The sequence below is a fragment of the Cebus imitator genome, unplaced genomic scaffold (assembly GCF_001604975.1).
Source record: "Cebus imitator isolate Cc_AM_T3 unplaced genomic scaffold, Cebus_imitator-1.0 Scaffold776, whole genome shotgun sequence".
NCBI lineage: Eukaryota > Metazoa > Chordata > Mammalia > Primates > Cebidae > Cebus > Cebus imitator.
In genome coordinates, this window is record NW_016108091.1 from 251,880 (window position 1) to 273,689 (window position 21,810).

Here is a 21,810-nt window from a genome sequence, read left to right on the forward strand (position 1 = left end):
ACCTCGTGATCCACCCGCCTCGGCCTCCCAAAGTGCTGGGATTACAGGCGTGAGCCACCGCACCCTGCCGAAATCTAAAATTCTTAACACATTTTGGCTTTTTCTTTTGCCACATTTCTCACTACTCTCTCTTTTGTATTTCCTCTCCCACCACAATGAGGCTTTTTTCACTTTATCTAATATCTAAACTCCTTTCCAACTGAGAATCTTAAAACATGTTCTTTATTGTGGCTTTTTTTTTTGGTGGGAGTGGGGGGAGGAGGGGTAAGAGTCTCACTCTGTTGAACTAGCTTTATCTGAGCTCACTGCAACCTCCGCCTCCCAGGTTCAAGTGATTCTCCTGCCTCAGACTCTCAAGTAGCTGGGACTATAGACATGCACTACCACACCCGGCTGATTTTTGTATTTTTAATGGGGATGGAGTTTCACTGTGTTGGCCAGGTTGGCCTCGAACTCCTGACCTCAAATGATCAGACCACCTTGGCCTCCCAAAGTGCTGAGATTACAGGCGTGAGCCACCACACCTGGCCTTCACTATGGCTTTTCATCCCTTGACTCTCAACTTTTTATCCTCAGCCATAACTAGTAACTATTTAGTTAGATCCCCTTCTGCCAGGCGTTAAATCTGTCATAACCCTCTATTATATTTTTATAGCATTTTTCTCAATCATACCATTATTTATTTGCTTATCACTCTACAATCTGTCTTCCTTTACTAAGCTGAAAATCATGAGGTCAAGTATCAGGTGTTTCCCATATTACATGCCAGTGACTAGAATAGTCCTGGATGTTTTAGGAATTCAATAAATGAACGAGCAAATGAACAAGGAATGAGTGAGTCTGTTCACCCAGTTAAATGTTGCACATCTACCAGGTCTCAGTTTAGGGTCACTTTCTCAGTAAAGACTTCTCTGAGTTAGTCTCCCCATTTCATGCTATACTCTCTCTCTTTTACAGTCCTTATCACAATTTTAACAACATGTAATGTGATTTTTTTATTATCTATCTCCTCTACTATTATTTCCATGACTCAATGAACCTGTGTGCCTTATTGTCTATTATGTAAGTGTCCAAAAAGTAGAATGCCTGGTAAATACCTGATATTCAACAACTATTACTGATTAAATAAGCTATTTGTTGACTGAACCTAAGCATAAGACTTGCTCTCTCTTTTCATTGTTAAAAGCTGGCTGGGCAACTCATGCCTGTAATCCCACCACTTTGGGAGGCCGAGAAGGGCGGATCACAAGGTCAGGAGTTTAAGACGGCCCTGGCTAACATGGTGAAACACTGTCTCTACTAAAAATATAAAAAGTTAGTCCTGTGGTCCTAGCTACTCAGGAGGCTGAGGCAGGATAATCGCTTGAACCAGGGAGGGGGAGGTTGCAGTGAGCCAAGATCACGCCATTGCACTTCAGCATGGGCAACAAGAGTGAGACTCAGTCTCAAAGATCAATAAATAAATATTGTTAAAAGCTAAGAAACACTCAAATTCTCCACTGTTTTTATTTTTCAAAAGTTCATGAATAATAAAAATCAGGAACAAAAACTCTTTGCATTTGAGAGATTTATCTTTTCCCTAATGCACAAATTTTTAATCTTTTAGGGGAATAAAAATACTAACTAACATTAGCAAGCTTACTATATGACTACTTTTCATAATACCCCTACTAATCGAATTATATGAGGGGATACTGAGGTATACAGAATTTACTAGGAAAATCTGATAAAATTTTTCTAGATTAACTCTAAAAAAAATACACATACATATACACTCATAATTTTATTTACAACATCAGAGGGTTTATGGACTTCCTAGAGTTATTTTACAAACTCTTAAGCTTAAGATCTCTCACAAGAATTTCTAGTATTTTATTCGAATGTCAAATGCTTACTCTTTGTTTTCTAGCTTCTCAATTCTTAAAAGATGTACAATTAAGATAGAAAAAAATGTACAAGTTTTTCTAGATGTACAATTGCATCATCTAGATTTCTTTTTTATAACTAATTGAAGCAGTTTTTATGAAGACATCAAAAGGTACTCTACAAAATGAAGTCTGTCTCAATGAATATTCAGTTAAATTTTATAATGCTGAAAATGTCCAATGTTTGAATTTTTATTATAAGACATAAAGTGCTAGTAACATATTCTTCCTGTAACAAAGAAGCATTTATAACCACTGGATTAATATACATTAAAAATCCTACCAGCATTACCTTTTACCTCTTCCAGACCAAAAAGAAAAAAATCCTGCATACTACTAACAGATCTATGAGTCATTTCTCCTTATAAAAACTGTGCAATTGAGCCAGGCGCAATGGCTCACACCTGTAATCCTAGCACTTTGGGAGGCCGAGGTGGGTGGATCACCTGAGGCCAGGTCAGCCTGGCCATCGGGGGAAATCCCATCTTTAAAAATAAAAAATAAAAAAAGAAAGAAAAACTGCATAATTAGCTGGGTGTGGCAGCACACGCCTGTAGTCCCTTTTACTCGGGAGACTGAGGCAGGAGAATCGCTTGAACTCGGGAGGCGAAGGTTGCAGTGAGCTGAGATCATGCCATTGCACTCTAGCCTGCTGACAAAGTGAGACTCTGTCTCAATTGAAAAAAAAAAATTGCGTAATAGCTTGCCTACATTTAAAAAAAGTGTTCAAGTATAATCTTAAGACTGAAAAAAAAAAAAAATTTTTTTTCTGGTTTCCAAAAGTTATATGTATTTCTTTTTGACAATACTTCTTCTCAAAACAAAAAAATGATGTAGACATTCCTTATCTTCTCAAATCTAAGGAAAATGATTACTGAGATTTCAAAATACATTTATAAAAAACAAAAAAGGTATATCTATTAAAAGTCCATCTACATTTATCAGGCACCCATGGAAAATAACCTATTTCTCTAACAAATAACAGGCAACAAAATAACCCTCTTACCTGCCAAAGCCTGTACTGCCCTTTCGTTAGAAGGCAGCGGTTCCTTTCTATGAGGACGATTTAGTGAAGTGTCCTGTGCAGAAAAGAGTCCAGGGCTGTCAGTTAATTTCTTCCGGCCACTGGAGTTAGGATTTGAAACTCTGCAGCTGCCTATTGCACTTGTGAAAAGGTTTGTATGTTCATCACTGCTGGCTGGCTCAGAGTTGGGAGTGAATCCTCCAAGGGATAAACTTGGAGAACTTTCTGAACAGTCAATCTGTAAAGGTGTCTGCAATCCCAAGGCCAATGGACTAGATTCTGAAGGCTCTCGGTGGACCCACTGTTCCTCTCTGTTTATTAAGCTTTTTGAAGGAGAGAGATGAGGGCAGGACATGTGACAACGGTGCTTTTCCTTATGTTTATATCGCTCTCCAACAGTATCCTTTCCAAATCGATAGCGTTTCAAAGACTCCAGGACAGATCGAGAAGAGCCAGTGTCCATGGAAACCTGGGGTTGTTCAGAAGAACGGTGTTCTCTGTGTTTGTGACGGTGCCTGTGTTTGTGCTCAACCATCCAGCCATAGGCCATCTCAGGAGGAACGCTGGGGTAGGTACTCATGGAAAGAAGGGGAGTCCTGCTGGTTGTAAGAAAGGCCTCCTGTCGAAGTAGCTTATGCTTTTTCTTATGGTATTTGGTGGGATTGAGAAGTAAATGACCAGCGTGCATATAGGAAGGAGGTGGAAGTGGAGTGGTGAAAGAAGGAGACGGAGGAGGTGGATAAATAGTGGGAGGGTACCTTCCATAGTAACCTAGTCCTATGGGAGCAGCTGTAAGGGGTGAAGGAGAATAAGGCATACCATAAGATGGATAGAATCCAGTACTAGAAAGAGGAAAACTAAGGCTGTGCATAAAAGGCATTTCAGCCATTGCCTCCCTCATCTTAGGGGGTCTCCCTCTTTTCTTTTTTAAGTCGGGTTTTCGAATGTAGTGCAAAGGGTCTAAGGGGAAAGAAGGATGTGTATAGAAACTATTAAAGTTGATTCGAAAGATAGTTGGCAGAAGATCTCGGGGGATAAAATGATGACTTCGATGGGTGATCCGAATTTCACTTAGGCGACTTATTAATTCCTCCAGCTCTGCAATAAAGTCTGGATCCTGTCTATTTCGAAGCTGAGGATATTTCTTTTTCCGTTTTCGTTTCTGCCTTTTCATCTTGTCATAGCTGAGGTAATCATGATTCCTGCGCTTACATTTGTGTTTATGTTTTTCTTTAAGACTGCTTAGCACTGTAGAGGTTTCAGGGGGAATCAGAGAAACATGCTCAAAAGAATGCCTCCTCTTTTTCTGCCCACAAAATTTCTCTGCCCTATCTGATGTGCTGTTATTATCTGTTCCAATTCCACTATCACTGGGAATGGTCTCATCACTATGAGACTCACTAATTGGGGAAGGAGTAGCTTCTTTTAGAGATGTGAGTTCACTTAAGTGCGAAGGAGAATTTGGCAACAAAGTAGGAGGAGATAACCGCCTCCTTCCCTTTGAGGCCTTCTTCATTGCAAGAGTCTGAATCATACTGCCCTGTCTGGAGTGTAAATGCAAATATGGCACTGAACTGGGTTCAACAAAACCTGCATCACTACTTACAGGGCTCTGACCTCCACTAGTCCCAGAAGACTGAGAGCAAATAGGTGACGGAAGAATCTCAGAACTACTAGCAGATGAAGGCAGTAATGGGGGAAGAATCTGTCCTAATGCTGACCCAGTTGCCTGCTGAGCTGTTTGCTCAAGAACAGCAAGGCTAGTAGGACTACCAGAAAGAATACCATTTAAGACAGTTTTTGGTTTGCGACCTCTTCTCTTTCCTATATAAATGGTTCCTTTCTTGCTGACATTTATCTGTTGGCCCAATTTAGAGCCAAATGTGGCAGCAAGACTTGATACCGTATTATGAAGTTTGGATTGCACTTTCCCTCTATTACTTGATTCTACAGAAGTTGAAAGAATCTGATTCAACAGTTTCTTTCTCTTTAAAGTCTTCATTTTATTTATTTTGCGGATAATTGTTTTCATTAATTGTCCATTGTTTCTCTTGGTAATTTTTTTATCTGGGTCCATCTCAAGGTCACTCATACTACAGACACTTGGCCTATGACTGTCATCTAGGTCATCTGGATCCTGAAGTTGATCCTCGCTCTCAAAGAAATCACTGCTACTTCTATGGTTGTCACTTTCAGATTCTAGCTTGCTTGGACTTTCGGTGGCAACAAATGGAGCCACTGACAGTACAGGTGGCTTCATCTTGACTGGTGACCTCATTTGCCTCTTAGGCCTGCCTCTCTTTTTTGGAAAAGGAGACACAGACAGACTTTGCTTGAAGGAAGGGATTTCAATTTCTGGCTGTAAAATTGGGGGTTCTTGTTCTTCCTTCGACTGTAAAGAAGAAAAAACTTTAGACGCAGGGATTTTTAAAGTCCTTTTAGGTGGCCCTTCTAGTTGAGGCATCTCCTTAGATTTAGGCCTTCCTCTTTTAGGCTTATAAATATCAGACAAAAGGTCACTAGAGACACACATACTGGAAGATAGTCTGTGAGTAGCAAAAGACTTATGAGATGGTTTTTCACTATCAGCTAAGAGAGCAAGAGTTGGTGCTGTGGATTTGCTCAACTTTGGCAATCGGCGTTTAAGGAAGTCATGATCTACAAATGAAGGGGGTCCAATGTTTTTCATGAACTTGGCTGGCTCAGAATTACTATTTGATAGTGAGCTACATGAAACATTTTTAAAAAGCTCTGATCTTTCTAATTCTAGCCCTTTTGGAGATCGGCATGTGCTTCTTGCTACCACTTTAGTCCACCGAGGTTTTCTTCCTTTTCTTTTTTTTAATGGTTTGGACTGCAAACTAGTACTTAGGCTTTCAGCAACTTGGCAGTGTTTGTCTGATGTAGATACTGCACCCAGTTTTAAAAAAGGCTTATTACTAAATAAACTAGTGAAGTTAACAACTGAAGGAGTAATAGTATGAATACTGGATTCAGGAGTCAAACTTGGCTTTTTTCCAAGGGAAGAGCTTATTCTTGGAATATCTATATGGGTAGTTTTTGAATCATTTACCTCTTTATCAATCCCTTTACATTCAATACTTATGCTATGACCCACTGACCTATGACCGACATTCAAGTGGGTACTTTCAGAAGTAAACTGGTTCTTTCCAACAGATTCAGAAATGTCTTCAATAAGTTCTGTAGTAGAACTTAAAAGTAATGGATTAGGAGTCAACTGTGAAGAAGTTTCAGGGGGACTTCTGGTTAAAGGATTAACAGATACAGTAGGTGATGGGGAAGGGAGATTGCTTTCTCCTACTGCACTGAAAGGGGATTTAGCTGTAGATACATCAGAAACACCTCCCATTTGAAAGTCTGGGGAAGTGCAATATACAGGAGGTTGCTTTTCATGCTTTGAAGTTTCATAAGATCCCCTTTCACTGGATGAGAAACTGTCTTGCTGAATGCATGTTCCTTCATTAAACATTTCTTTCTCCAAATTAATGATTTCTTTTCGAACTGAGAACTTTTCCAATATGCTTTCTTTATTCTGCCGTATAACATTCTTTTCAAAAGTTTTGCTGGTGGCACTGTCTTTCAGGGATTCAGAAAGTTCCTGACTTTCCTGATTATTGATGTTTGTACTACAAGAAGCCTTAAGTGGTTCCTGAGTGGGGAGCAGTGCTTCGGCTTTAAGGTTTATGGCATCTTTACTGACCAGGCCTGCCAAAGGACAACTCACTAGTTTCTTTCCAATGTCCTTATTAACCAATCCCATTGCTGAACTTGCTACAATCTTCTTTGCACAGTCTTTGGCCACTAGGCCAACAGTAGAACCCAATTTCTTACCCAAATCTTTATTAACCAGTCCAACCACAGTGCCAAGTCCTAACTTCTTGCCAGACTCTTTATTCACTAAACCTGGAACAATACCAATTCCTAGCTTCTTTCCTGGATCTTTGCTCAGCAGTCCTACTGTAGTGATAGTTCCTGGCTTTTTGCCTAAGTCTTTATTAATGAATACCGCTGTAGTGCCAGTTCCCAGTTTTTTCACAGAGTCCTTATTGACCAATCCTACTGCTGCATTAAACACTGGCTTTTTCCCAGGATCTTTAGTTACCAATCCAACTGCTGTGCTGATAGTTGGCTTTTTTATTAAGTCCTTATGTATTATTCCAGCTACAGAGCCAACACCTGCTTTCCTGATCAAATCCTTGCTAACCAATCCTGCTGTAGTGCCAGTTCCTAACTTCTTCAGTTTTGTCTTGGAAGACTTGGAGGGAGGACAGGTAGCAATGAGCTGTGCCAACTTTTCCGTTACACTAGTTCCTCCATTAAGTAATGCTCTGTCCTTTAAATCAAGATCTCGGCTACCAACAAGAGTAGATGGTGTTGCGTTAATATAATCTGCCATTTCTGAGTGTACTGGAGATAGCTTCTTAGACAAAAGATTGTTTTCTCCCTGTGAATGAAGATGGATGACTTCTTCAGACTGGCATTCAATGGCTGCAACATCATCTGCTTTCTTGTATAACTTTGAAGGGTCCTAAAATTTGAACAAGAAAAAAGTTAAAGAGGGCGTAAACCTTATACCACTTCAGCTTAACAATCCAACAAACTAATGGATCACATATCAGATATACAATAGGCAACAGAAGTTTTTTAATGTTATACTAATGTCACAGTATGTTAGCTCATCTGCTTCTATGTGAGAGACTATCAATGGTATATTATCTTTGTTGACTTTCAATATGATAAAACTATGTATTAGTGGGTCTTTAGAAATATCCCTGATATTTTTGACATTTTTAAAATGGCAAATCAATAATCTACTTTCATCTTACTTTTGACTAAGTAAATATAAATGAAGCATATGAAAGTACCATTTTTGAAAAGGAAAATATTTTTAGCTACAGTATCCCATGATTGTCTTCTAAAGTAATAGTTCACTGCCTACCTCCTTCATTGACTTAAATGATTCTAAATCTACATAAGACAATCCCTAATCTACTTCTACTCTTTTATAACTCATTCTCAATTCTGGTCTCTTTTTATTTTATTTTTTTGGGAGACGGAGTCTTGTTCTGTCACTAGAACACGATGTTCTGGCACGATCTTGGCTCACTGCAACCTCCAACTCCTGGGTTCAAGCGATTTTCCTGCCTCAGCCTCCCAAGTAGCTGGGCCCACAGGCGCATGCCACCATGCCCAGCTAATTTTTGTATTTTTAGTAGAGACAGGGTTTCACCATGTTGGCCGGGATAGTCTTTATCTCTTGACCTCATGATCCGCCCACCTCAGCCTCCCCAAAGTGCTGGGATTATAGGCGTAAGCCACCGCGACCAGCCTTCAATTATGGTCTTGAATGAACAATAGAGTTCTCTCTTAATGTGGAATAGGAAAGACAGTTTAAAAATTCATATTTTCTTCAGAATGTGTTTTTATATAAAATCTTAGAGTGGGAAGTAACATTTAAGTAATTTACTTGAAACTGCTGTCTAATTCATGAATCCTCACTATATACTCTAGAAATGAATCCACCACTTCACACAATAGTCTGTTTTACTTTTGGATAACCATGAAAGAGTTCTTCCTAACTATAAAATATTCATGAAAGAACTGAACAAATATAAGTTATACTGTGTTTTTGAATAGGAAGACATAAAGATGACAATTTTCTTAAGCAAATTTATAAATTTAATGCAATCCCAATAAAAATACCAACAATTTCTTTAGCATTTAGAAAAATTGATTATAATATTCAATGGTGAAAACATACATGCAATAGCCAGAAAACCTAAAATGTAGAAAAGCCAGGGAATAACCATACCAAATATTATTTTTAAAGCCTGAGTCACTGAAGCAGTATAGAACAGACAAAAGACAAATGAACCAATGAAACAGGATAGAAAACATAAAACCAAATTCAAGCATGTATGAAAATGTACTGCATGCAAAATGCTACAATCTAGTTATACACTAAAAAAATTCCATATGCATTTAACTACATCCTTTGACCCAGAAATCCTACTTTGAGCGTCTATCCCAAGATACATTCTTAAAAAATAATGTCTGCACAAGTGTCTAAAATACACCACTAATTAAAAAAAAAAAAAACCCTTAAAAAATCCAAACAATTATCTAAAGAGGACTAGCTGAATAAATTAAGGCACATCTCTGTACAGTGGAATACTAAGAAACTGTTGATGAAAACAAAAGTAGGAGGAGTAGGAACAGATATCAGTATAGTGCTATGGAGTGATTTCCAGGATATATTATTAAATGGAAAAAAAACAAAAAAAAAACAAGGTTTAGAACAATGGTTATAATATGCTATGCCTTGCCTTAGACATGTTATTTACCTTCTGTATAGGAAAATAGGGATGGGCTGGGCGTGGTGGCTCATGTCTGTAATCTCAGCACTATGGGAGGCTGAGGCAGGAGGATCACCTGAGGTCAGGAGTTCAAGACTAGCCTGGCCAACAGGGTAAAACCCTGTCTTAAAAAAAAAAAGACAATGAGGATGGAAAATATAAACATATATACCTATCTGACATTTTAAAATGGAATGAACCAAAGATCAGTGAAAATAGTGACCTATGGGAAGATAAACAGGGCTAGAAGCTAGACCTCTATGCATCTAAATGTATAGTTTTTAGTTTGGAAGTGTTTGAAACAAAAGTTAGATATTATAAAGGAAAGCATTCCAAATCTCTAAATATTAAAACAATAGGCTGGGTACGGTGGCTCATGCCTGTAATCACAGCACTTTGGGAAGCCGAGGCGGGCAGATCACCTGAGGTCAGGAGTTCCAGACCAGTCTGGCGAACATGTTGAAACCCTGCCTTTACTAAAAATACAAAAATTAGCCAGGTGTGGTGGCATGCGCCTGTAATCCTAGCTACTTGGGTGGCTGAGGCAGGAGAATCACTTGAACCTGGGAGGCAGAGGTTGAAGTGAGCCAATATCATGCCACTGCACTCCAGACTGGGTGACAGCGCAAGACTACATCTCAAAAATAAATAAATAAATGCAAATAAAAATAAATGCATCTAACTATTCAATACACAGAAAATTAAAGTATACAGAAAATAAGTATTCTGAATTACTATAAAACACAATATTGAGACTCTACATCCTAAACCTTATAACATTACCCACAAAAAAAAAAAAAAAAAAAAAAAACAGCCAACGCACTGGCTCACACCTGTAATCCCAGCACTTTGGGAGGCCAAGGCGGGCAGATCACCTAAGGTCAGGAGATCGAGACCAGCCTGGCCAACATGGTGAAACCCCATCTGTACTAAAAGTACAAAAATTAGCCGGACATGGCAGCAGGTGCCTGTAATCCCAGGTACTTGGGAGGCTAAAGCAGGAGAATCGCTTGAACCTGGGAGGTGGAAGTTGCAGTGAGCCAAGATTGCACCACTGCACCCCAGCCTGGGTGACAGCGAAACTCCATCTCAAAAACAAACAAATACCGCTGGGTGTAGTGGCTCATGCCTGTAATCCCAGCGTAAGAGACCAAGACGGGTGGATCACCTGAGGTCAGGACGTGGTGAAACCCTGTCTCTACTAAAATACAAAAATTAGCTGGGCATGGTGGTGCATGCCTGTAGTCCCAGTTACTCGGGTGGCTAAGCCAGCAGAATCGATTGAACCTGAGAGGTGGCAATTCCAGTGAGCCAAGATCATGCCACTGCATTCCAGCCTAGGCAACTGAGCAAGATTCCATCTCAAAAAACAAAAACAAAAAAAAAGAACCTCTCCCTCTCTCTTTTTTTAAGAGATGTGATCTTGCTCTGTCACCCAGGCTGGAGTACAACGGTACAGCTCATTGCAGCTTTGAACTCCTGGGCATAAGCAATCCTCCCCACCTCAGCCTTCTGAGTAGTCTGCTCACAGGCAAAGGCCACCTTGCCCAGCAAAAGCAGTTGTGAATTGTACCCAGTGAGCATATTACTGGTAATATATATAGTTATTTTGAATTTAGATAGATGACTAACAAGCTACATACATAAAATAACTAACCATGTGAATATCACTAGGAATCAAAATACTGAAGATGCAGCTATAAAATCAAAGAAGTAAAAGGGTATACTTTTAAGAGAGAATTAAAAATACATAAGCCACTCACGGTGGCTCATGCCTGTAATCCTAGCACTCTAGGAGGCTGAGGCGGGTGGATCACAAGGTCAAGAGATCAAGACCATCCTGGCCAACACGGTGAAACCACATCTCTACTAAAAATATAAAAATTAGCCAAGCGTGGTAGCATATGCCTGTGCTCCCAGCTACTCGGGAGGCTGGGGTGGAAGAATCGCATGAACCCAGGAGGCAGAAGTTGCAGTGAGCCAAGATTGTGCCACTGCACTCCAGCCTGGCGACAGAGAAAAAATAATGAAGTCTATCTACCTCTCTATCCAATGAAATGCCTACAAACATAAAAAACCCATTAGCAATGAACATCTCTACCACTCAAGACCGTGGTCTCCAAATAACATTTCCCATTAAAATGAACCAGGGCTCCTGCAGAAATGACTGTTTCTAAATATTAGACAAGAAATGTAAAAGATGATTCTAGTTACCTCTAGATTCTTCACTTTGAATTAGTCAGTGTTTCTGTATTAAATTTCCCATAATAAAATGTGTTTATCGAAAAAAAAAAAAAGTTCTTCCTAAGAGTAAAGTGAAACATATCTTTCTGCAACTTTCACTTACTGGTCCAAGTCTCACTTTCTAAAAATCACAGAGTAAGTCTAATTCCTCTTCTTCCCAATGACTTTCAGACATTTGAACTCAACCAAAACATTCCAGTTCCTGACTCTACAGTTTCAATTATTTCTGGTCATTTTCGGATGGAAGTGTTTAAGTTTGTAAATATCTCTCTTTACATGTGGCACCTAAAAATGAACATAATACATCCAATACTTGATTGACTCAGAATAAAGGGAACTATCTCTTCCTTTGGGCTGGACCTTACAATTTTGCCCAAAGGGGAAACTGGCTTTGACAGTCTCATATAATACCAACATATGTTCACTTGAAATTAAAAAAAAAACACACGCTTTCTTCACATTATATTAAAGAATCCCAGGGAGGTGGAGAAGGTTAATGGGTACAAAAAAATATATAAATAATGAATAAATAAGACCTACTATTATTTGACACAGCACAATGGTGTGACTATAGTCAATAATCATTTTAAAATAACTTTTATGAAACAGTATAACTAGATTGTTTGCAACACAAAGGATAAATGCTTGAGGGGATGAATACTTCATTCTCTATGATGTGATTATTACACACCGAATGCCTGTATCAAAACATCTCATGTATCCCATAAATACACTATGTATCTACAAAAATTAAAAATTAAACAAAAAACAATTTCCATTCTTTACTTTTTTTTTTTTTTTGAGACAGAGTTTCGCTCTTGTTACCCAGGCTGGAGTGCAATGGCGCGATCTCGGCTCACCGCAACCTCCGCCTCCCGGGTTCAGGCAATTCTCCTGCCTCAGCCTCCTGAGTAGCTGGGACTACAGACACGCGCCACCATGCCCAGCTAATTTTTTGTATTTTTAATAGAGACGGGGTTTCACCATGTTGACCAGGATGGTCTAGATCTCTTGACCTCGTGATCCACCCGCCTCAGCCTCCCAAAGTGCTGGGATTACAGGCTTGAGCCACAGCGCCCAGCCTCCATTCTTTACTTTTATAGTTACTTTTAAAAACAAATATTAAGAGGTTTTAAATATTTTAAAATATATTTATGCCTGAAAATGATGACATTTCTAATTTTAAAATTTATCCTAAAAAATGTGAACTGTGATTACATGCAATACCATTTATTAAAAATATCGTGTATTATATGCAGTTTTTTAAAAAAATGTGAGCGATACTGAATTAATGGAGCCAGAAAACACTGACTTCATTTATATAAAGGCCACAAAGAGGCAAAATTTATTATGATTTTTTTTTGAGATGGAGTTTCGCTTTTGTTGCCCAGGCTGGAGTGCAATGGCGGGATCTCAACTCTCTGCAACCTCCGCCTCACAGGTTCGAGCAATTCTCCTGCCTCAGCTTCCCAAGTAGCTGGGATTACAGGCACACACCACCACACCTGGCTAGTTTTGAATTTTTAGTAGAGACGGGGTTTCTCCAGGTTAGGCAGGCTGGTCTCAAACTCCCAACCTCAGGTGATCCGCCTGCATTGGCCTCCCAAAGTGCTGGGATTACAGGCGTGAGCCACCACGCCCAGCCTATTATGATATTAAAAGTCAAAATACTGTTACTCTTGGTATGTGCAGTAATGAGAATGAAGCCCAAGGGGTTCTTACTGGGTGCTAGCAATGTCATACTAATTTTTTTTTTTTTTTTCCTTAGAGATAGGGTCTCACTCCGTGGCCCAGGATGGAGTGCAGGAACATGATTATAACCTTGAATTTCTAAGCTTAAGTGATCTCCCACCTCACCCTTCCAAGTAGCTGGGACTGCAGGCACGAGTCACCATGCCTGGCTAATTATTATAATTAATGTGTATATTATTTATATATAATTAATTGTGTGTGTGTGTGTGTGTATACACACATTTTTTTTTATTTTTGTAGAGATGAGGTCTTGCTTTATTGCCCAGGCTAATCTTGAACTCCTGTGCTCAAGTGATTTTTCCCTCGGCTTCCCAAAGTGCTGAGATTACAGGAGTGAGCCACTGTACCTAGCAAACACATTTATTTATTTTCCTTTTTTTTTTTTTTTTTTTTGAGATAGAGTTTCGCTCTTGTTACCCAGGCTAGAGTGTAATGACACCATCTTGTGTCACCCCAACCTCTGCCTCTCAGGTTCGAGCGATTCTCCTGTCTCAGCCTCCCGAGTAGCTAGGATTACAGGCATGCACCACCATGCCTGGCTAATTCTGTATTTTTAGCAGAAACAGAGTTTTCTTCATATTGGTCAGGTTGGTCGCAATCTCCCGACCTCAGATGATCCGCCCACCTCAGCCTCCCAAAGTGCTGGGATTACAGGTATGAGCCACAGAGCCCAGCCTGCAAACACATTTCTTAAACTGAACGTTGGTTGCCTGAGATGGTGCAGTTTATGAAAATTCACTGAGAGCTGTTAAATTTATGACATGTTATTTTTCTATATCTATATTATACTTCAATAGGAAGTTATTTTTTACATTCTGTCTAAAAGTAAAGTAGAAACATATTCAGCTCCTTTAATTGGGTAACGGATGTGTTCAACCCTGGTTTTTCACTTTTGCCAGAAATAAGTATCTGAGAGACATTCAATGCAGTTTAAAACAGAGTTCATATCCCACAGTAAATGGTCTACAACTAAAACCAACAAACAAAAAACAAAACAAAACAAAGAGCGGGCCAGGCATGATGGTTCATGCCTGTAATCCCAGAACTTTGGGAGGCCGAGGCGGCTGGATCACAAGGTCAGGAGTTTGAGACCAGGCTGGCCAACATAGTGAAACCCCATCTCTATTAAAATTACAAAAAATTAACTGGGCATGGTGTCAGGCACCTGTAATCCCAGCTACTTGGGAGGCTGAGGCAGGAGAATCACTTGAACCTGGGAGGCAGAGGTTGCAGTGAGCTGAGATCATGCCACTGCACTCCAGCCTGGGCAACAGTGTGAGATTCTGGCTCAAAACAAAACAAAAAACAAAAAAGCCCAATGTTGGTTTCAAAGATCTTTTCTTCCAAATCCTGATACTATATAAAATAAATGAATGAGAAAACATTAAGATTTTCAAAACTATATTTGGTACTGATATTACCCTCTTACATTTGTAAGAACGCTTTAAAATGACTAATAAGAGGTATCACTTTAAGAGAGTATATTATCAATTAGGCACTGAAAAAGATGCTGTATTATAATACAACATTAAGCATGTAAGTTTTTCCAACAGGAAAATAGCTTTATTCCAAATACACTCTCATTAAAAAAAAAAGAACCAAAGTATAATTACTGTCTTTCATGAATAAAGACTTTACACTTCAGATATTTCACTATATACATAAAAATAAATGTGTACATTCTTTTATACAAATGGAGTCAATAATGCTTGCTGTTTTGTAGGCCATTTGCTTTAAATGATATGACACCTTTATGTATACATAAATGAAGAATTAAACAATAAATTCAATGGTTTCACAATAGTCCATAATTCATAAAATCAACTACCTACTGACTGGTACATAGTTTCTGGCTTTTGTTACTATAAATAATATGGTAAACATTCAATTGCATTTATCTTTGCACACTTGTTCAATTAATTCCTTCAGATAAATTTTTAAAGGTGACATTACAAAGCCAAAGGGTGTATGCGTCGGTCACGTACCAGACAACCACATGTGAGAAAGACTTTTTATTCCCATTGTCAGTATTTAAGATGTCACAACCTTACATAAAGAATTCCTGGGCTGGGCACAGTGGCTCATATCTATAATCCCAGCACTTTGGGAGGCCAAGGTGGGTGGATTATTTGAGGTCAGGAGTTCGAGACCAGTCTGGCCAACATGGTGAAACCCCACCCCTACTAAAAATACAAAAAAATTAGCTGGGCATGGTGGCACATGCCTGTAATCCTAGGTTCTGGGGGAGGCTGAAGCAGGAGAATCACTTGAACCCAGGAGACGGAGGTTGCAGTGAGCAGAGATTGCCCCACTGCACTCCAGTCTGGGCAACACAGCCAGACTCTGTCACACACACACACACGCCACACACAGCCAGACTCAGACACACACACACACCACACACAGCCAGACTCAGACACACACACACACACACACATACACACACACACATTCTCTCTCTCTCTCTCTCTCTCTCTCTCTCTCTTTTTGGCCAGGCATGGTGGCACACACCTGTAATCCCAACACTTTGGGGGGCTGAGGCAAGTGGATTACGTGAACCCAAAAGTTTGAGACTACCCTGGACCATAGGGAGATTCCCCTCTCTACAAAAAATAAATCTAAAAAAATTAGCTGGGCACAGTGGCACATGCCTGTAGTTTCAGCTACATGGGAGGCTGAGGTGGAGAATGGCTGGAGCCCGGGAGGTCAAGGCTGCAGTGAGCTATGATCATAACACTGCACTCTAACCTGGGAGACAGGGTGACTCTGACTCAAAAAATAAACAAAGACTTTTTATTGAATTTGTTTACATTTAACTATTTATTATTCTGAATGTCCTGTCACATGATTTTGCTGACCATCCGTATTTCTTCAGCAGTGAAAAGCTGTTCAAGATCCCGGTCCATATTATTTTTCTACATTGTGGAGATCATTTCTAATTTAGAAGGGCCCTTAATATTTTACAAAAAATTCTCCTTTGTTTTACACATTTTTCCCAATTTACCAGCTGTCTTTCACCTACTATTCTTGAAGTTAAAATCTGAAACAAAAGTTTTTAAAATTTTTTATATAAAAGAGAAAAGGTCTTGCTATACTGCCTAGGCTGGTCTCAAACTCCTGGCCTCAAGCAATCTCCTGCCTCAGCCTCTCAAAAGTGCTAGGATTACAGGTGTGAGCCACCTCACCTGGCCAAAATCTCTTATGTATTCAAATACTTATGAAAAGCTGTACTAATTACCTCACATATTCCTTATAACCCACCATATGATGCAATTACTATCATTATCCTATAAAATTCTCATTAATAGATAAAGAATGGTTTAGATATTGGCTAACTTGCCCAAGGTCACTTAACTAGTACATGATTAAGAAGTAATTTAAACACAGTCTAATTTTACAACTAAAGTTTATAACCACTGTATTAAGTGAAATAGTCTCTTTAGCTTTATAGGTTTGTTTGTTTTGGGTATCTCTCTCTCTTTCTTTTTTGAGACTAATTTAGCTCTATCGCCCAGCCTGGAGTACAGCGCCTCAATCTTGGCTCATTGTAACCTCCACCTCCCAGGTTCAAGCAATTCTTGTGCCTCAGCCTCCCTAGTAACTGGGATTACAAGCACCTTCCACCATGCCTGGCGAACTTTTGTACTTTTAGTAGAGACAGGGTTTCACCATTTTGGCCAGCCTGGTCTCAAACCCCTGACCTCAAGTGATCTGCTCACCTCAGCTTCTCAAAGTGCTGGGACTACACGAGTGAACCACTGAGTCCAGCTCTCTCTTTTTCATTCATGAAAAAATATATTCCAGCCTAAGGTAGAATATAGTTTTGTTTTCTTATACCTGGAAAAATCATGTCCTCCTAAAGATGACAATCTTGACTACACTTTCAATTAATTCTTTTTTATTTACATTTTTACTTTACTAGCTATGATAAATTCTAAACATATAATCTGGGAGTAGGGAATTCGCCTTTATTCCAAAAGGTTTGCTCATTGTTCTAAGAACATTACTCATTTCATGCCCATTGATTATTTATAATCAATGTAATGTAATAATGTATTTATTAGTATTTGGATCTTTAAGTTATTTAGGTTTTGTTTCATTCATATTTATGCTTATTCTTGTGCCACTAATATATGGATACTATAACTTCATAATTACATGTGTGAATGCTTGAAAAAAAAACTAGCTTTTCTTCTTGTATTCCTATAGAAATTCTTTATTTTATGTATAATATTACTGAGATTTAACTCACATGCCATAAAATTCACCTTGTTTTTGTTTAAGACAAGGTATGGTTCTGTTGCTTAGGCTAGAGTGCAGTGGCACAATTTCGGCTTACCACAACTTTTGCCCCCCAGGCTCTCACCATCCTCCCACCTCAGTCTCCCAAGTAGCTGGGACCACAGGCATGCACCACATACCCAGCTAATTTTTGTATTTTTTCCAGAGATTAGACTCTCACTTTGTTGCCCAGGCTGGTCCCGAACTCCTGAGCTCAAGCAATCTGCCTACCTCAGCCTCCAAAGTGCTGGGATTACAGGCATGTGCCACTGCACCCAGCCAAATTCGCTTTTTAAAGTAAACAATTCAGTGGGGTTTACTTAGTGTATTTACAGAATTGAGCAACTATCACTACTTTAATAACATTTTCATTGGGCTGTTTTTCCATATGTATACTTCCTGATAAACGAGATATAATTGAAGTTTTTAAAAAACTCCAAATGTCTTTAACTTTGTATCTTAATGTAGAAAAGATATCTCAACATTAATTTCAGCTCTACAATAACAAAGTAAATGTATTTAGTCAAGCTTTTTCATGTTTCTGGGTATTTATAATTTTATCTATATAAATCCTAAACATATGTTAAGTTTACTTCTAAGTATTTAATAGATTCTGCTTTTTCTTTTATTAATAAATTCTTTTTGCTGTTATAGAATACTTTCTAACTATAACTGTTAGTATTCAAGAACATTTTATTTTATTTTATTTTATAGTATTAAATTTTTACTTCAGCAAGAATTCATTTTTTCAGGCCATGCATGGTGGCTCACACCTGTAATCCCAGCATATTGGAAGGCCGAGACAGGAGTATCACCCGAGGTCAGGAGTTCAAGACCAGCCTGGCCAACATGGTGAAACCCCGTCTCTACTAAAAAAAAAAAAAAAAAATAGCTGGGCATGGAGTACATGCCTATAATCCCAGCTACTTGGCAGGCTGAGGCAGGAGAATAGCTTGAACCTGGGAGGCTGAGGTTGCACTAAGCAGAGATTACGCCACTGCACTCCAGCCTGGGGTACAGAGCTAGACTCTATCTCAAAAAAAGAAGAAGAAAAAAAAAAGAATTAATTTTTTCAGCAAGTAGTTACTAAGTACCTACTGTTGAGCACTGAGGATAACAGCAGTTAAAAAAAAAATTCCCAAAAACCCTTCCTCCATGGAGATGTCATTCTAATGCATGAGCAAAGTAGAGGAAATAAGTAAAATATCTGGTGTTATCACATGATAAAATACACTATGGAGAAAATCAGAGCATGGAAGAATCGAAAAGGCCAGAGTGGGAAAGAATTTACAATGTTAAAACAGGCTGTCTGGAAAGTTCTGACTGAAAACTCATTTGTGCAGAAACCAAAAGGAGGTGAAAGACAAGGATGGATCCATGCAGGTATGTGGGAAAAAAACAGTAACCAAGAAAGCAGAGGCCCTAAAGAACAGCAAAGAATCCAGGTTTGCAGTACTACAGTAAGCAAGAGAAGAGTAATGTGGCAGGTGGTAGGAAAACAGACATTTTCAGTCCAAGAAAGGGGAAGCCATTGGAAGGTTTTACGATGAAGAGGTGTATGACCTGACCATTCACTCAACAATATTTACTGGTGCCTATTCACTGTGTGGATACTCAAGGAACAAGACAAACAATCCCCATTCTCAAAGAACTTATACTGCAGAGAGAATAACAATAAAGAAAAACACAAAAAATTTAAAGATTATTTGTTAGAAGGTGGCAAGTGTTATGGGATAAACAGCAAGGGAATACTAGGAGAAGGCTTACAGCATTAATTAGGCAATTAGGTTAGGCTTCAATGATCAGCTAACATTTTGGTAACGACATGAAGTGAGAAAATTATTAACAGGAGCATAAAGAATGCCAGAGTGGCAGGATTTGACCAACTGACTCCGGAAAATAAGTGCTCAGAGAGGGCTACATCAAGGAGACTGTTGTAAACTGTTTTAAAGGCTTGAGATTTTACTCTGAATGAAATGGGGAAGCACAGGGGATGGGGGGGATTGGGGGGGTTTGAGCAGAAGAGTGATACGATCTCAAATCTCCAAATGGTCCCCCTAGCTACACTCTTGGCAAAGCTGCACCGGCAGAACCTCAAAGCCTTGTTAGCAAGCTACATACTTATTTTGACAAGGCTTAGACTTATATAGTGACTTAGATGATGGTAGAAACAGTGAAAGTGATGATAGATAACAAAGACTGTGTTATATTTCTACTGTATAAAAATACAGTAAAAGAGGAAGACTGAAAATTATGATCAGGAGTTTAGTTTGAGATATGTTAAAACTGAAATACTAAACATTGAAGTAGAAAAGACTTAGAAGAAAATTCAAATTTGGAAGTCAACAGCATATTGACACTTAAAAGCTTGAGACTGGTTGACATAATCAAGAGAGGGTGAATGTAAACAGAAAAGTAAACTAAAGACTGATAACATCAAGGTATTTTAACATTAAAGGTCAGGAAGATTGAGAAACCAGAAAATAAGGAGGAAAAAAAAAGAAAGAAAAAATGAATGTGTGATATCTTACAACTCAAATGAAGCACATATTTCCAGGAGCAAAAAATGCTGCGGACAAGTCAAGTAGAAATGAGAACATACATTTGTTTGTTGGATTTAGCATTGTAAGGGTCATTGGTAATCATGCAATAGCAGTTTCTTTATTATGGAGCAAAAATCTGATTGAAATGGGTTTGAAAGAGAACGGAAAGAGAAATCTAAAAAGTAAGTAAAGAATAGCAAGGGACCTGTTAAAAAAAATAACAATAAATAGAATAGAATAGAATAGAATAGAATAATAGAATAGAATAGAATAAAATAGAATTAGAATTATAGAACAGAATAGAATAGCACAGAATAGCACAGCATAGCGTAGCATAGCATAGCAAGGGAAACAGAGAAGTGGGGTAACAGCTAGAAGATGAAGTAGAATCAAAGTACAGTGTGTGTTACCTAACAATGGGGATAAGTTCTAAGAAATGTCTCTAAGAAATGTGATTTTGTCATTGTATGAACATCATAGTTTATAGATGGTATAGTCTACCACACACCTAGACTATATGGAATAGCCTATTGCTCTGAGGCTACTAACCTATATAGCATGGTACTGTACTGAATATTATAGACTGTAAAAAAAATAGAATTTTTGTATCTAAACATGGAAAAGGTACAGTAAAAATATGGTATAAAAATAAAAATCTATTTATAGAAGATACAAGTACACTTGTATAGGGTGCTTATCATGAATGGAGCTTGCAAGACTGTACGATACCCTGGGAAAGTCAATGAATGCTCAATCTGAAGGGCTAGGACATTACTGTACACTACTGTTGACTTTATAAACACTGAAAACTTAAGCTACACTAAATTAAAAAACTTTTCCCTTCGTCAATAATAAATTAATCTGGCTGGGTGCAGCATCTCACACCTGTAATCCCAGTACTTTGGGAGGCTGAGGCTGGCAGATCACTTGAGGTCAGGAGTTTGAGACCAGCCTGGACAACATGGAAAAACACTGTCTCTACTAAAAATACAAAAATTAGCTGGGCATGGTGGTGGGTGCCTCGGCTACTCGGGAAGCTGAGGCAGGAGAATTACTTGAACATGGGAGGTTGCAGTGAGCTAAGATTGTGCCACTCACTATACTCCAGCCTGGAAAACAGAGAGAGACGGTCTCAATAAAAAATAAATAAAATAAGCTTACTTTTCATTAACTTTCTTTAAACTTTTTGAGTCTTTTGTGGTAACAGCTAAAAATGGAAAGATACAGCTGTACAAAATCTTTCCTTTGCATCTTTACAATTATTTATTTAACATTTCTTAAACTTATTTTTACTTTTTCAACTTTCTTATTAAAAACTAAAACACAAACAAGCAGTAGCTTAAGTCTACACAGGGGCAGGATCATCAAGATACCACTAGGTGACAGGAATTTTTCAGCTCCATTATACTCTTATGGGACCACTGAAATGTGATCTGTCATTGATCCAAACATGATGAGGCAGCACATGACTATAGTTTCTTCAGAATTTGGAAAATAATGGCGTATTTGTCTTCTCAAAAGAAATACAGCTGAGGCCGGGCGCGGTGGGTCAAGCCTGTAATCCCAGCACTTTGGGAGGCCGAGGCGGGTGGATCACGAGGTCAAGAGATCGAGACCATCCTGGTCAACATGGTGAAACCCCGTCTCTACTAAAAATACAAAAA

The 21,810-nt window shown here is 38.7% G+C and overlaps 1 protein-coding gene across 2 annotated transcripts in view; it reads right to left on the bottom strand.

Annotated features, from left to right (window-relative positions):
* The window catches only part of ASH1L (ASH1 like histone lysine methyltransferase), a 248,019-nt gene that overhangs the window by 148,239 nt on the left and 77,970 nt on the right, over positions 1-21,810 (bottom strand). For both annotated transcript variants that reach the window (XM_017519812.2, XM_017519815.2), the window contains one exon: positions 2,932-7,498. In XM_017519812.2, the coding sequence (XP_017375301.1) occupies positions 2,932-7,498 (4,567 nt within the window). The remainder of the gene's footprint in view (positions 1-2,931; positions 7,499-21,810) is intronic.